We start from the raw sequence: 13,861 nt of genomic DNA, 5'->3' as shown, positions 1-13,861 counted from the left end.
CGTGAACACCACACTTGCAGCCTGCTTGACATGGAGCCTGCAGCAACTTGTCGCACAGAGTCAACGTTGACTGACTGATTGACTGATCAATGAATGAATGAATGCACCCCCGGTCACCCGCCATCAATGATACTTTTGCACCCAGCTCCTCCGTACTCCGTGCTTAGGGCACAAGGGCATCGGGGCACACCAGACCAGTTGACATCTTGACCAGCCCCCCCGCCTGTTCCACGTACGCAACAGGAAACCGCCATCTAGATGTTTTCTTATGTACTTATGGAGATACCCAGGCAGGTACGGTTGATGGCAAAGTTGATTGGGCTGAGGGGGGAATAATCAACAGCAAACATTGAAGCGGGCTCGCGCCAGCTCAGTTGCACTTGCACTTGCAACCCGGCGCCCGCTGACAACTCCATGTCTACTAGCTTGGTTGTACTCCGTACCAGACGTTATCCAACACCAGCACCTGAGCCGCTTGACCTCTTCCGAGCCGCACCAGTTGACCTCAGGTCCTCACGTCGTGGGTCATTGACCAGTGACCATTGACCATTGACCACTCTTGTCATTCTGCATCTTAACCTCTCACGATACTCAAATCCTCGTCATTTTTCGGGCTCCCACTAATAACTCTGACTTTTTGATCCATCGCTGTCCAACAGGGAAAGCCCAACATCGTCACTACCCCTCCCTCTCCTTCGCCCTTCTGGCAAATCCATCCTCCGTTCTTCGGCGCCATTGTGCGAATCACCATTAATACCCCGTACATCACTGGCGACAAATGACACGGCTTGGCTCACTTCGCGCAGTCTGCCCGCTTTAAACTAGCGCCATTGCCTATTGCCTATTGCGCTTTGGAGAAGGCTGGAGGCAAATCAAGCTGGCAAAGTGTCGTCGTCTTACGGAGTCGAACTGCCAGTCGTGTCGAACATTGATCCCCACAACCCCTTGGCTTCACCGTACTGTCAGTGAGCAGACAGCAAACATGGTGGATTGACGAAAAGGACGACGAGTCGACGAGTTGACGACCCGACCACCCCCCAGCCATTTTCGCTGCCCCATATGGGCTGTGTGGCATTCGGCCACCATTTGCCTGCTCCCCCTTTCCGCCTTGTTTCCAGCTTTTTTGTTTCTGTTTTCATGCCGCCCTACCAATTCTATTCGCTCCTGCGATAACCCTCTTCATTGACAGCATCTCTCGTCTCGCCTACCTCCTCATTGTTCATTCGATATGCTATGCGTACGGCTGCCTGCATGTATGCTTATACCAGATTCTTTACACCTCTCAACGGCCAGGCTCGTCAGGACCCACTGCCCAGCCACGCTTTCGACTTATAACCCAAGCTGGGCTGATTAGGCAAGGCTGGCATCATTCGATTGGGCAAACAAGCCTCGCGTTGCGGCCATCGTCTTGAATCTCGCCTGGGAATTCGGTAATATTTGCTAGCTTTCTAGGATACCTCGTGTTGGCTGTGAGGACTCAACTATTCGTCGCCTAATATGGCTGGTCTAGGCGGCTCTAAGGCTGAGCCGCCGCCTACATCAACTGGGGGATGGGATTTCCTTCTCAAACCCTTTGGCCGACCAACAGACGAGAGGAGTTTACCAACATCGGAGCCCGATCAAATCCTCAACTCGAAACTGGAAGAGGAGCCTTCAAAGACTGTAAAATCTGTTGGTGACGAGGACTCCAGGAGGGCTGTCATTGGACTACCCCGAGCTCAAACCCTCAAGAGGCGGTTGTCGGAACAGAGGGTTAACTTAGAACCTGTGCTTCCCACACCAGATGAACGAAGAGCTGCGTCAGAGGACAGGCGAAGCGCACAATCATACATGGGACAAGCCATTTTGCCACATTGTAGCCCTCGTTCAACTGTCCCTGGAACTTTTAGCCCCTCTACCTCATCACTCAACGGCTATGGTTCAGATTTATCTTCTCAATTGCCAAGCGACCCCGGCCATTACGAGCTATCTAACCACATCATGGATCAAGAACAACTTAATTTGGAAAGTCGCTGTTACGACGGAGTGCCGAAAGATGCAGCGTCAGTAGCTGACTCGATAGACGAAGCCACGCTTGCAGAAGAGTTGACACAAAAATGGATTCTGAACCTGAGTATGCACTTTCGTGATGGATCAAAACGCGAAAAATTCTTTGTCACGTACCGAGAGAAAGAATACCTTTGGAGAAGAGTCACAATCTCTCTCGATTATCGCAGCGTTCCACCCAACTCTCTTGAATGGAAGCTGTCTCATACTAGCGAACAAAGAGAAAAGAACGCCAAGATATATGAAGCCATCCGTGGGAGCATTCCAGTCATCCGATTTTTCGATACCGTAACGAATTTGAAACTTCAAACAACAGACGACCGGCTACATATCCATGTTGTCGAGGACTTGAATGTGAGTGGAAGAGGCTCTGCGATCAATTTTTTTCTGCCTGCCATGAATAGCAAAATGAGCGACATCTGACGCAGTTTATTTAGGAGGTCATCCACTTCCCTACTGCTGATCAAGTCAAGCACCTTAAATGTGACTTCTTTCGGGAAAGTGACATCGTTTTTGACTCTCATCTGTCGGGCTTCGTTTACAAAGTTCATGTCGATGGAAAAGCCCTAATTAAGAAGGAAATTCCGGGCCCTGAGACCATGGAGGAGTTCTTGTACGAAGTCAACGCACTCGGTAATCTGCGCGATTCTAAAGACATCGTTCGACTTCACGGACTTGTTATTGACGACTTCAGTGACCAAATCAAGGGCCTCCTCATCACATATGCTGAGAAAGGTTCCCTGCTGGATGTAATATACGATAACTGCAAGGAACGGGAATTGGGCATATCCTGGCCGAGGAGACAACGATGGGCACGACAAATTGTGCGAGGTCTAAATGACATTCATGAGTTGGGGTTTGTACAAGGAGACTTTACGCTGAACAACATCGTAGTCGATGCTGCTGGCGATGCAAAGATAATCGACATAAACAGAAGAGGATGCCCGGCGGGATGGGAACCACCAGAATTGAAAGTGCTCATCGAAGCCCACCACCGCACTTCCCTGTATATTGGTGTCAAGTCTGACCTTTTCCAACTGGGGATGGTGTTATGGGCATTGGCCATGCTCGATGACGAGCCAGAAGCCCATGGGAGGCCATTGATGCTAGGACCAGAGATAAATATTCCAGATTGGTATCGTCAAATGACCGAAATATGCCTTGATCCCGACCCAAGAAAGAGGCTGGCGCCATCAGACCTCTTGAGAATGTTCCCACCCGACATAGAGGGACGCAAGGGATCGACAGTTACTGCCGACGAGAGTCGCTCTTCAGATGGATACAGCGTCGATTACCCGCCTCACACGCAGCAGTACATCAAAACAGTGTCACCGTCAAATGGCTGGCAATGTTCTGGCAAGACTTACGTCAATACAAGCCCAGATATGTACGGACCACAATCTCCCATGCGCGGTCGTTCGCCCCCTAGTTCACCACCTAGCGCTTTCGATGGGTATGATTCGTCAGGGAAAGTCTGCAGCAGTACCTCTTGGGCAGCTAACAAAAGTGTCCGGCCCTCATACAGCGACATAGACGAGGACAGCACTACAGAGGCAGGAAAGGTTGTCGATGTAGGGCTACGACCTGAAACACCCCTCTCGCTGGGGCAGTACGACATCGATTCGGCTGCTTATCTCCCCACCGACATAAGACTGGAAGATATCAGCCCGAAACGGTCAACAATACCAGTTATGGACAGAAAGCCCTCTTTGGGCGATGGTTTGCAGACGATATCGACACCAAAACTGGAGAGGCAAGACACTGCGATTCACGCCCCAACTAGGCACGACACAGCAGAAACGCAACTACCCAAAAGCACACCTAAGATTGAGGACAGTCACTTGGCTGAGTCGCTTAGTGGGCACGTGGATGAGCTGACGGCCGATATGACTACCGCAACCGAGATGGTCGATATGCACACTGTTTCGGACGCACATGAGATTAAAACCATGGAAAGCGATGCAGACGGCGGTGTCTCGCTAGTGCTAGGGCATGTTCCCACTGCTCATAGGCTGCAGTCACACAGCGACCTCCATTCTGAGGCCCAACAGGATGTCCAACAAAATAAGAGGCCTCCTGATGTCAATTCATGCCGTTCAGTTGCCATGCAAATCGACCCCAGCATGAATAAGTCGACGATGAATACAGGGAGGGAAACGTCCACCGACAGTGCCGTGTCAAACAAACTACACACACGTTCGGCATATAATCACCGTGAGGAGGCTCGATTAGGAGATTTTCGAATACGCTCATCGATACCCGACTCTGTGTCCGGATCCCATCTACATCAACGCCCGATATCAATCCCCGTTGTATTAACAGGCGTCGGCGCGGGCTTATCCATCGAGTACGACACGATTGGACTCGGAAATATGGTTACCGTTGACGATGATTTCGACGCGTTGGCACGACCTGCTACCGTGTAAGCATTAGTTGACCCGACAGATAAACACTCATCAGAAGACAGTTTAGCAAGAACAAAGAACAGCATTTTGACAGCCCCAGCATAAGACGTTTGGAATTTTGGATTCTTTCTAAACCCATGTATACTCTAGACAAATGAGCAGGCGACTGGTGCTATTTTACTTTGATATAGCATGATATTGAAGCGTATAGCGGATTGGAACGGATTTATGACATGACGACTAGCATTGATTTGTATCAGAAAGGAGGGTTTTCGCGGCGTATTTTAATGCTTTATTGGATTTTGAACGTTTGAAGCGATGGAGGCTTGATTGGATGTAGGCTTCCTCAAGTCAGCAGTGTGTAGCAATATCGTGGGTAATGGAGTACTTTAGCATTCCCAACAAGTCCCACTTTTATGATGATATATGAGGATTTGTATCTGAAAGCAGGAAGCATTACTCATTCTGTTGGTGCTATTCCTATGGTCTTGAGAAGTGAAACTCGGTACTGCTTTGACTGGTCACCGTGCTCATGACAGTGATGGTGGGTTGCGCATCTGTAGATGATCGATGATGATGATCAACGATGGAGTACTGCTCCAAGTCAAATGCGCCGATAAAGTATAGGAAGTAGCGAAGGAACTGGTGATGATGGAAGCTGCTCCTGATATACGCGAACCTATACGAATTATACTACAGCACGAACCAAATGCTCTGTTCTACCCTAAAACGGATATTATGGCCAGAAAAAAAAACTAACCTGATTCTTGTTTCCACGATAATTGTTCTTTATGCTTCGAATTCAGCGCTTCGTCTACGCTTCTAGTCACTTCTTATCCAAGATGCCCACATTGACGCGCTCGGGCCGGAATCATGTACCCAATAGCACCAGCTGTTTTTCATACGTTGGATGTAAACCAAAAACAAAGTAGTTGCGATCGCAGCGTATGCAGAGTACACAAGTGTACTCCTAGTCTACGGCAGAATGATGGACTCGCTCCACGCAATGACAAATGAGTCGACTTCTTGTTCGATATCTAATGTCCTTCCTGGAAGGCTAGTACTAGTTCTAGCTGAGACGACGTACTCTTGCCCGCGTGATGTTGATTTGGAAATGGTCTCATTGGGTGGTTGTCTGTTGCAGGGTCAACATTGCACATCAAGTGACTGGTTGATTCTGTTGGGGAAGAATGATAAGGTTTCGCGCAGATGATCAGCCTTCCAAGAGTCGTCATCTGTCGCTCGCAACAAAAATTTTAAAATAGACGAATCCGATACTGGTAAGTTGAGGGAAATGGGCAGATGTGCTTGCGCTGAGCACATCAGATGCCTGGTCGAATCGTATGTTGTGGCTGAGGTATGTGGTGACGCAGCCGGGATAGTGTTAAGCCGTCTGGTTGTAGGTGCTGGACAGGTGCCGGGCTGGGCGGTTTATTTTCGACGCGGGCGCCAAGGGGGCGTGCGTCTGGTGGTTGGCTCGAAAAAGACGAGGCCAACGGGAATGGGCGGAGAAGTCAGAAGGCTAGAACAAGTTGACATGTGGGCTTTGAAGATGGTGCAAAGTTGGATTGTTGAGGTGCTGATGGTGGTGGGGACTCCTGGTAACGTTAGGTCTGGCCACTCACATAGCAATGCGTGTCTTATCTTTTTTGAAGAGATAATCCGGAGAAGAGTGACGAATACTACAGGTTTATAGCTTCTATGGGGTTGATTTTTTTCCCCCAGTTAAATAATTGCACCGGCAAAAGGCAACTGCAGGAGCCTGGAAGTTGCTGGTGGTTGAAACCTCGATGCAAGGTGTTGATGATACATGCAGGTACTACATTCAACACTTGTTGACAGGCTGCTGTCGGGCCGAGGGTTGGTTCACAGATGACTTCAGTGCCTTGCCACACTAATTATGAGTGGTTCGATACACGGCCTGCAGGCTTGTCATTGACTGATTGACTGATGGATTCATTGACTGATAGATTGATTGCTCGAGCATCAATTGCTCATTAGCCATCCATCTCCCAGAGTGAACGAGGTACCTTGCGGCCCGCAGCTTCCCGGAGCGCCGGATGAGGTGGAGCCCCTGCTGCCCCTGTTCGCCCAACCCATTTGATGCCAGATTCGCATGCCCACACACCCCCGGCTTGTCGCAGGCGCACCCGGCCGGGCGTCCACCAGTAGGAGCGCCGCCCTCGTCAGCTGTGGATCCAATCTCCTGCCAAACACGGCCAGGGAAAAAAAGTTGTTGGGGAAAAGGGTTGGGTCGAACCATGTGTTGCGCATTTGCGCTCGGCGCCGCATCAACGACACTTGACCGCACACACGGTTCAAGGCCATCAAGAAGCTTGCATGCGTAATGGCAACACGCCAAGACGCCTCGGCAACTTGTGAGCAGCGGTCCAGAGTAGGAAGAAACTTGACGCCACTCGTGGCGAACAAGGTGTGCTTTCGCCATCAAATGGGTGCTAGACGTGTGTATCGCCATGTGAGCACTGCATGGCGGATTGTTGAAACACTATTGACGATACTGCCAAAGTTGTTGGCATTCAAGCTCCGAGGAATGGCGGACGAGCCACCATTGACGGTCCATTGTGCTCTCCTCTGTACCACTTGGTGTTTTGCCTTTGGATACAAGGTTTACCGCGTCGCATGATTGCGCAAAGAGGATGTAGCAAAGAGGGAGGGTAAATGGGCGAATAAGAAGCTTTGTAAAACGCACATTGGTTAACTCGACCGAACCTGGCCGAATTCTTTACTCCGTACGGAGTACCAAGTACTACTCCGTACCAGAGCACCAGTCCACGTTTTGTCGAGGCCAACAACAAGTATACCCCCAAAGGCCTCGCACAGCGCGCCAACAGACCGTGTATTTGTGATTGAATTCTATATAGTGGCCTGCTAATGAAGAGCCTGGCATTTGGCATTCTGAAACCCGAATACGTTGCGACTGGCGCGTCGTGGCCCGGGTTCTCTGCTTATTGTACTCCGTATGTACTTGGGATAATACATGACTGGCAACTTGCAACTTTTTTTTTTGACCCGCCTCCGCCCCAACCATCCCCAGCACTTTCGGTATCCGCCACGGTGCCCTCTTCGCTCGCACGCCCCTCGCTGTTTCTTCACGCCCCTCAAAACCCCCATCATATCTCTTTTCCCCTGCCCTTGAAGCCCACGGGTTTCTTTTTTATTTGGAGTTGCCCTGCCCTTATCCTCCTTCAATCTTTCCTTTCTATATTTCCTTCACCCTCAATCCTCCGCGATTTCAACATCCTCTCTCATCGCCCCCATTGTCTGTGGATCCGTTTCATTGGGGGATTCTGTTGAGCTTATAGAAACGCCCAGTTTGTTTGCGGGAGCGAGCATCTCGTACCAAACTGAGCAGGATATTTTCACAAAAACCGAGGTGAACGACGGCATCATTAGGACAATGTCGTCCTCATCTTCGGCGGTTCAGGCGAAGGCCTTCCCCGATGGCACAACCGATTACGTGCCTCTGCGAGGCAAAAAGGCAGACGCCAGCAAGGTTCACATCTCCGATACACCTATGACCTGGTCAAACTGGCATAAGCACGTCAACTGGCTAAACACCACATTTATTATTTTCGTTCCCTTGGCCGGTTTCATCTCTGCCTACTGGGTTCCCCTTCATCTTTACACCGCCATCTTTTCGGTTATCTACTACTTCAATACCGGTCTTGGTATTACAGCTGGTAAGTTTGGCGCTGCTAACCAAATCTGAAATTGACTTCAAGTTTGTACCAGAAAACTAACCGTCTATAAAGGCTACCACCGTCTCTGGGCTCACACCTCATATAGAGCCGGCACTCCTCTCAAAATCTATCTCGCCGCCGTCGGTGCTGGTGCTGTCGAAGGCTCTATCCGTTGGTGGTCCCGCGACCACCGCGCTCACCATCGTTACACCGACACCGAGAAGGATCCCTACTCCGTTCGCAAAGGTCTTCTCTACTCACACCTGGGATGGATGGTCTTCAAACAGAACCCCAAGCGTGCTGGTCGAACCGATATCACCGATCTCAACGAGGACCCCGTCGTCGTCTGGCAGCACCGGAACTACCTGAAGTGCGTCATCTTCATGGGCCTCGTTTTCCCTACCTGCTTCTGCGGTCTTATGTTCAATGACTGGCTTGGCGGGTTTGTGTACGCTGGCATTCTACGTATTTGCTTCGTCCAGCAGGCTACTTTCTGTGTCAACTCCCTGGCTCACTGGCTCGGCGACCAACCCTTCGATGACCGCAACTCTCCTCGTGACCATGTCATCACAGCGCTTGTCACCCTTGGTGAGGGCTACCACAATTTCCACCACGAGTTCCCATCCGACTACCGAAACGCCATTGAGTGGTGGCAGTATGATCCTACCAAGTGGGCTATCTACGCCTGGAAGATGCTTGGTCTTGCCTATGACCTCAAACAGTTCCGTGCCAACGAAATCGAAAAAGGCCGTGTGCAGCAGCTGCAGAAGAAGCTCGACCAGAAGCGCGCCACCCTCGACTGGGGTACGCCTCTCGAGCAGCTGCCCGTTATTAGCTGGGATGACTTTGTCGCCGAGTCCAAGAACGGCAAGGCTCTTGTTGCTATTGCTGGTGTCATACATGACGTGACCGACTTTATCAAGGATCATCCTGGTGGCAAAGCCCTCATCTCATCCGCTATCGGCAAGGACGCCACTTCTATCTTTAACGGTGGTGTCTACACCCATTCCAACGCTGCCCATAATCTCTTGTCCACCATGCGTGTTGGTGTTCTCCGTGGTGGATGCGAGGTTGAGATCTGGAAACGTGCCCAGTTTGAAAACAAGGATGTCACTTATATGAATGACTCCGCTGGTCAGCGAATTCACCGTGCCGGGACCCAGGTCACTAAGGTTTCTCAGCCCGTCGCCAGCGCCGATGCCGCTTGAAGGGTTGAGCAAAGTGAAGTACAAAAAAAATAATGTTCGTCAACGACTTGAGTCCTTGAATTTCTAGCGTGGTAATGGCGGGGGAAGAGACAAGGGAAACAATTATGCATCATGGTGGAACTATTAGCAAACGGAATCTGCAAATCATGAAACCGGCGTTATGGGCGAATTCGAATTATGTGTCAGTGTCGATTTGTGCCTGCTGAGTTATGATGCTCAATGGTGACCAACAGAGACTGAAAAAAAGAAGGCAATGCTGTCAAGGGGAGACGGTTGTGTATAGATATCCTTCAGCAAAGGTGTATTGTGGTCCGCAGCCCTTGCACTACTGACCCCATTAAACATATTTTATTGCGAGAAATGGATTCCAATTGTTCCACCTGTGACATTGTCCATTGGTAACTCATTGAAAACAAGTACACGATTGCTCACATCATGACAGTCAGCAGCTTGGTACACTTGATGGGTTGCGCTCCCCATCTTTGGCTTCATAAAGGCATATTCGCATATTTCATTTGCCACGAATTGCGTCTCTGTGCTATGGCAACACCTGATGACTCCAATAACCGCGGTTCCTAGTCGTAAATTTGTTGATTCCCGTTCGAAAGATGCATCACCACGTAAACGTTGTCAAGGTGTCGCCATCCTTGCCTTGACCATGACCAGCTCTGAACTCTTCGCCCACACCCCGTCTGGCGTCTGTCTATAAAACAACAGCCGTCCGTCATCCCCTGTGCTACCGAATATCTGTCCATCGTCATCAAAGCCCACCCTCCACACGGGCGTCCTATGACTGTCCAGTCTCGAAATTTCCCTGTGTGTATGGTGTACCTGGCCCGGCTGCCCGGACCACTGTCTATCGCCCGCATTACCAGACTTGGCAAGACTGGCGCTCAGCGTCGACGGGTGGGGGTGTTTCTCGGCGGCCTCGTCCTTTGTCGGCGAGTCCCTGGCGGACAATGTGTGGCCCCTGGACTTGAGCAAGTCGCCCGCGGACCACGACTTGCCGTCGTCGTCGGAGAAGGGCGTGTCGACGCGGAAGACGCGCGCGTAGCCGTCCTGGCAGGCCGTCGCGATCACGTCGTACCCCCGTATGTTGCCCGGCGCCCAGGCCACGTCCCGCACGAGGCCCCGGTGCCCGTGTATCTCGGCCGCGAGGTAGAACTCCTTCTGCGTCTGGGCGACCCCGTAAGAAGCCGTGACGATGTCGCGCGACCGGTAGACCTTGACGGTGTCCATGCCAGCGACCACGATGCCCAGGGAGTCTGCGCCCACGCCGGCCCGCAGCGCCGCGTAGCACGGCTCCGGGTTCGGGTCGAAGCGCACCTTGAAGGAGGCCTCCTCGCCGCGATTAGGCTTGCTGCATACGCTGAACTCGTCGATGGACGTGTACTCGGACAGGTTCTCGGGCTGGTCGTTCTCGTAGACGGTGAGGCGGCCATCGGTCGCCAGGAGCGCGAGGTACGTGTGCCGCGTCTCCTCGTTGTGCTTCATGCTGAAAGAGCGGTAGGGCGCGCGCGTCGAGCGCGTGTCAAAGGCTGGCCGCCCGCCGACGGAGCGGCCTGCGCAGAAGCGGCGGCCTGGCGCGGCTGAGGGGTCTTCCGCCCAGAGCCGGAACCAGCCTTCGATGCCGAGAGAGGCGACAAGGTTGGGATATATCGTTGCGGGGAGCCATTGAAGCTGCGCGGTTGAGAGAGAGAAGGAGAGAGTTAGTAGGAAGGGCTGAGGGCTAGAAAAGAGAAACGTGGCCGAGACGGAGGGCGCAGGGGACGGAACGTACTTCTAGAACTTCACCGCCGTGGGCCGTCCATGTGTCGCATAGCCGCCAGGTGCCGTCTTTATGTCTGTTGAAGACACGGATCTTGCCATCCACTGAGCCGGTGGCGCAGCGGTCGCCGTAGGTGTTGAAGGCGATTGCTTGGACGAGGTCCTTGTGTCCGTGTTGGAGGTTGAGGTCGAAGGCTTGCTTCTCTGAGATGGGGGACGGCGGCCCCGAGGCGGCCATTACGGCGGCCGAGAAGTGGTAGCTAGCAATTAGAGAAAGCTTTTGTTTTTGAGACTAATTGTAGAGGGCCATAGAGTGTGCAATGGGTTGCGGATGGCGTTGGACGTGGTGGGAGTCGGGATATCGTGGAGTGGTTAAAAGCTTGGATGGAGGTTGGCGGGATGATTTGAGGCTCGATTGCGTGGGGAGCTACCAGATCCACCAACTCGCTCCTTCCTTGGGACATGCTCGGCCCCACTTGGCTTGAGCTAGCTCGTGTAAGTGACGATTCTGGGGGCTTGAATCCTCTTCCGAAAATAACTAGTATGCTGCCGGCAGACTCCTCAACATAGCTGCTCTTGGTCCATACACCAAGTGGTTTTCATCGCGCGTCGAAGAAGGCTACGGTTTTGGTGATGCTCAAAGCTCTTGCAAGGTGAAACCGCGTATATAGCGTTGCGATGTGTTATAATTATTGAGCTACAGCAATCTTATATTCCAGCTTGGCATGTCAACCCGACCCAGAGTCCCAAACAGAATTTCAGAATACAGCCAGACCCCAAGCAACACGTAATTTGGAACAGAATTGACATTACAGAAACGCCGCCCAGACGCAACTGTCCAAATTCAAGTCAGCAGTTATCAGAACCACATACCCGGCGGACAGCCGGACCACTGCACCGTCTCACTCCCTGACTCTGTCACCAACTTTCTTACTTCACTTGATCTAATCCCGTTGATATCAAACATATGTCGCAGCGCTGGCCCGTCCCACAAATTTTCTCGTCTCGGCCACTCCATGGCTAGACCCAAAATCTTCTTCCTTAACCTTTCTTCCCGGCAGCTGCTCCCTGTAACATATAGAGTCGGCACGACTGCAAGATCGACGTTTGCGTTGTCTCCCGTGAGTTTTTCTGTTGCCGAGCCAGTCAGGATATCTCGTAGACTAATGGCTGCGCGAATGAAATCTTCGAATTGTGTTATCTCTTCGAGCTCATGCGACCCGTCAGGCTTTTCGGGTAACGGAAGCATTTTTAATATAAGAGTGGCTCCTTTGTGACGGAGTCTGCAGGCATTGAAGAAGATGATGTCCTGTATTTCAAGAGTCTTCATATCGGGATTGTTCTGATAAAGAGATATATTATTTCCGATCAAACGAGAGCGCTCCATTAAAACAGAGTGTTGAAGCTTGGTGTAATGTTGCGCCCAGAATTGTGTATCGCCGTGGTGGCCTCTTGTCAACCAGGTAAATGCGCTGGCGTCTTGGCAATAGCTGTCCACAGCTTCGTAGATATCCTCCACCGAGCTAAATTTCGTGCCGACTGATGCATCAAGTTTTCGAGCTTCATATGTTTGTAACGTCAGCCGCGGCCGGAAGTCACCTGTTACTAATCTCATCGCCACCTCCCACCTTGATAATAGTCGGAACAAATATAAAACCCTCACATGAGAGTTATTCGACCCTTGATTCCATTTTTCAGGGTTCTGCAAAACGTCAGACACTTCTTCTGGTAGGTTCGCCATGAGTTGGAGGCCATTAGATAAGTGGGTTAGGGCTGCTTTCCAATCATTCCGAAGCATTTCTATGCAGAAGAATGCAATGCAGCTGATGAGAGTAATTCCGTATCTTCTGCGAACATCGACCTGTTGTGTATCCCGTGCCAGCCCACTCATGGCTAAGCTATATTGTTGGATAATGAAGCGTTCAGTTTTGCTTGGCGGGGCGGTGGGATCAACTCGTTCTCCAGTCGTTTGGAAATTGTGGTACGCTGCCCCAAATGCAATAAAGGCGTGCTTCATAGATTCTACCGCATAACAATACTGCGGGACCGATTCTTTCCAGAACAAGGAGTTGTACTTGTGGCGAATGCCAACTGCTTCTCCTGCAACGGCCCTAAAGCAATGGAAGTAGAAGCGCTCTATCTCAGTTCCCGATATGTCTGCGAGCAGCGGCCTTGGTATTGATAAAGCTGATGAGGTGGCAGGTAGCATGGTGATTTGGCGCTGATGCAGTGAGTTTTCCGTAGTCTCATTTTTGCGAGATCTGGGGTTTGCATTGATGTCGTAGCCGTCGCATTTCCGGCCTGTCGAGGTACATCGCACACAGGCTGGCTTTGCTTCATCGCATTTGACCCGGCGGATTCTACAAAATACGTTAGTATAACGGCGGTGCTGTTTCTTTCCAGTACAACTCACTTGCTGAGACGAGTTAGCCTTTAAGAACTAGCATGGGCCTCAGGAAAGAACACGTACCATGTAATACACCCAGTCTTGACTTTTGGTTTACCTGGCCTTATGCGCCGTTTGGCGACAGTACCTGCCACAGTATTTGTAGCAGATTTCATCGCGAACGTTGACGTTGTCAAAGACGTCGTTCAGTCGAACTGTGTGCAGGTTGATCGTGTTCGTACCAGTATTAAAAACACAGTGCTCTGTAGCAGGTTACCCGAGGCAATTCTTCGCCGATACCCCAATTGAGCACGGCTACAGCTCCATCCCTGAGGAACCTGTAGGCTT

General features: G+C 51.2%; 4 protein-coding genes across 4 annotated transcripts; 2 read left to right on the top strand and 2 right to left on the bottom strand.

The window, feature by feature from the left end:
• Positions 1 to 1,497: 1,497 nt before the first annotated feature.
• G6M90_00g022120 (uncharacterized protein) lies at positions 1,498 to 4,472 on the top strand (the record flags this gene model as incomplete). The annotated part of the gene is made up of 3 exons (XM_066129888.1): positions 1,498 to 2,400; positions 2,484 to 3,499; positions 3,572 to 4,472. The coding sequence occupies 3 exons, from the start codon at positions 1,498 to 1,500 to the stop codon at positions 4,470 to 4,472; spliced, it is 2,820 nt and encodes a 939-aa protein (XP_065985750.1).
• Positions 4,473 to 7,869: 3,397 nt separating this feature from the next.
• On the top strand, positions 7,870 to 9,360 carry OLE1 (Acyl-CoA desaturase; the record flags this gene model as incomplete). The annotated part of the gene is made up of 2 exons (XM_014692856.1): positions 7,870 to 8,152; positions 8,225 to 9,360. 2 exons carry the CDS (start codon positions 7,870 to 7,872, stop codon positions 9,358 to 9,360), a joined length of 1,419 nt encoding a protein of 472 aa, XP_014548342.1.
• A 630-nt stretch (positions 9,361 to 9,990) lies between these two features.
• SEH1 (Nucleoporin SEH1) lies at positions 9,991 to 11,365 on the bottom strand (the record flags this gene model as incomplete). The annotated part of the gene is made up of 2 exons (XM_014692857.1): positions 9,991 to 11,040; positions 11,141 to 11,365. The coding sequence occupies 2 exons, from the start codon at positions 11,363 to 11,365 to the stop codon at positions 9,991 to 9,993; spliced, it is 1,275 nt and encodes a 424-aa protein (XP_014548343.1).
• Positions 11,366 to 11,986: 621 nt separating this feature from the next.
• Positions 11,987 to 13,336, bottom strand: G6M90_00g022090 (uncharacterized protein; the record flags this gene model as incomplete). The annotated part of the gene is made up of 1 exon (XM_014692858.1): positions 11,987 to 13,336. One exon carries the CDS (start codon positions 13,334 to 13,336, stop codon positions 11,987 to 11,989), a length of 1,350 nt encoding a protein of 449 aa, XP_014548344.1.
• Positions 13,337 to 13,861: the final 525 nt, after the last annotated feature.

Source organism: Metarhizium brunneum, chromosome 1, assembly GCF_013426205.1.
Source record: "Metarhizium brunneum chromosome 1, complete sequence".
Lineage (NCBI taxonomy): Eukaryota > Fungi > Ascomycota > Sordariomycetes > Hypocreales > Clavicipitaceae > Metarhizium > Metarhizium brunneum.
Note: the sequence above shows the minus strand (reverse complement) of the source record. Positions and strands in the feature narration are given on the sequence as shown.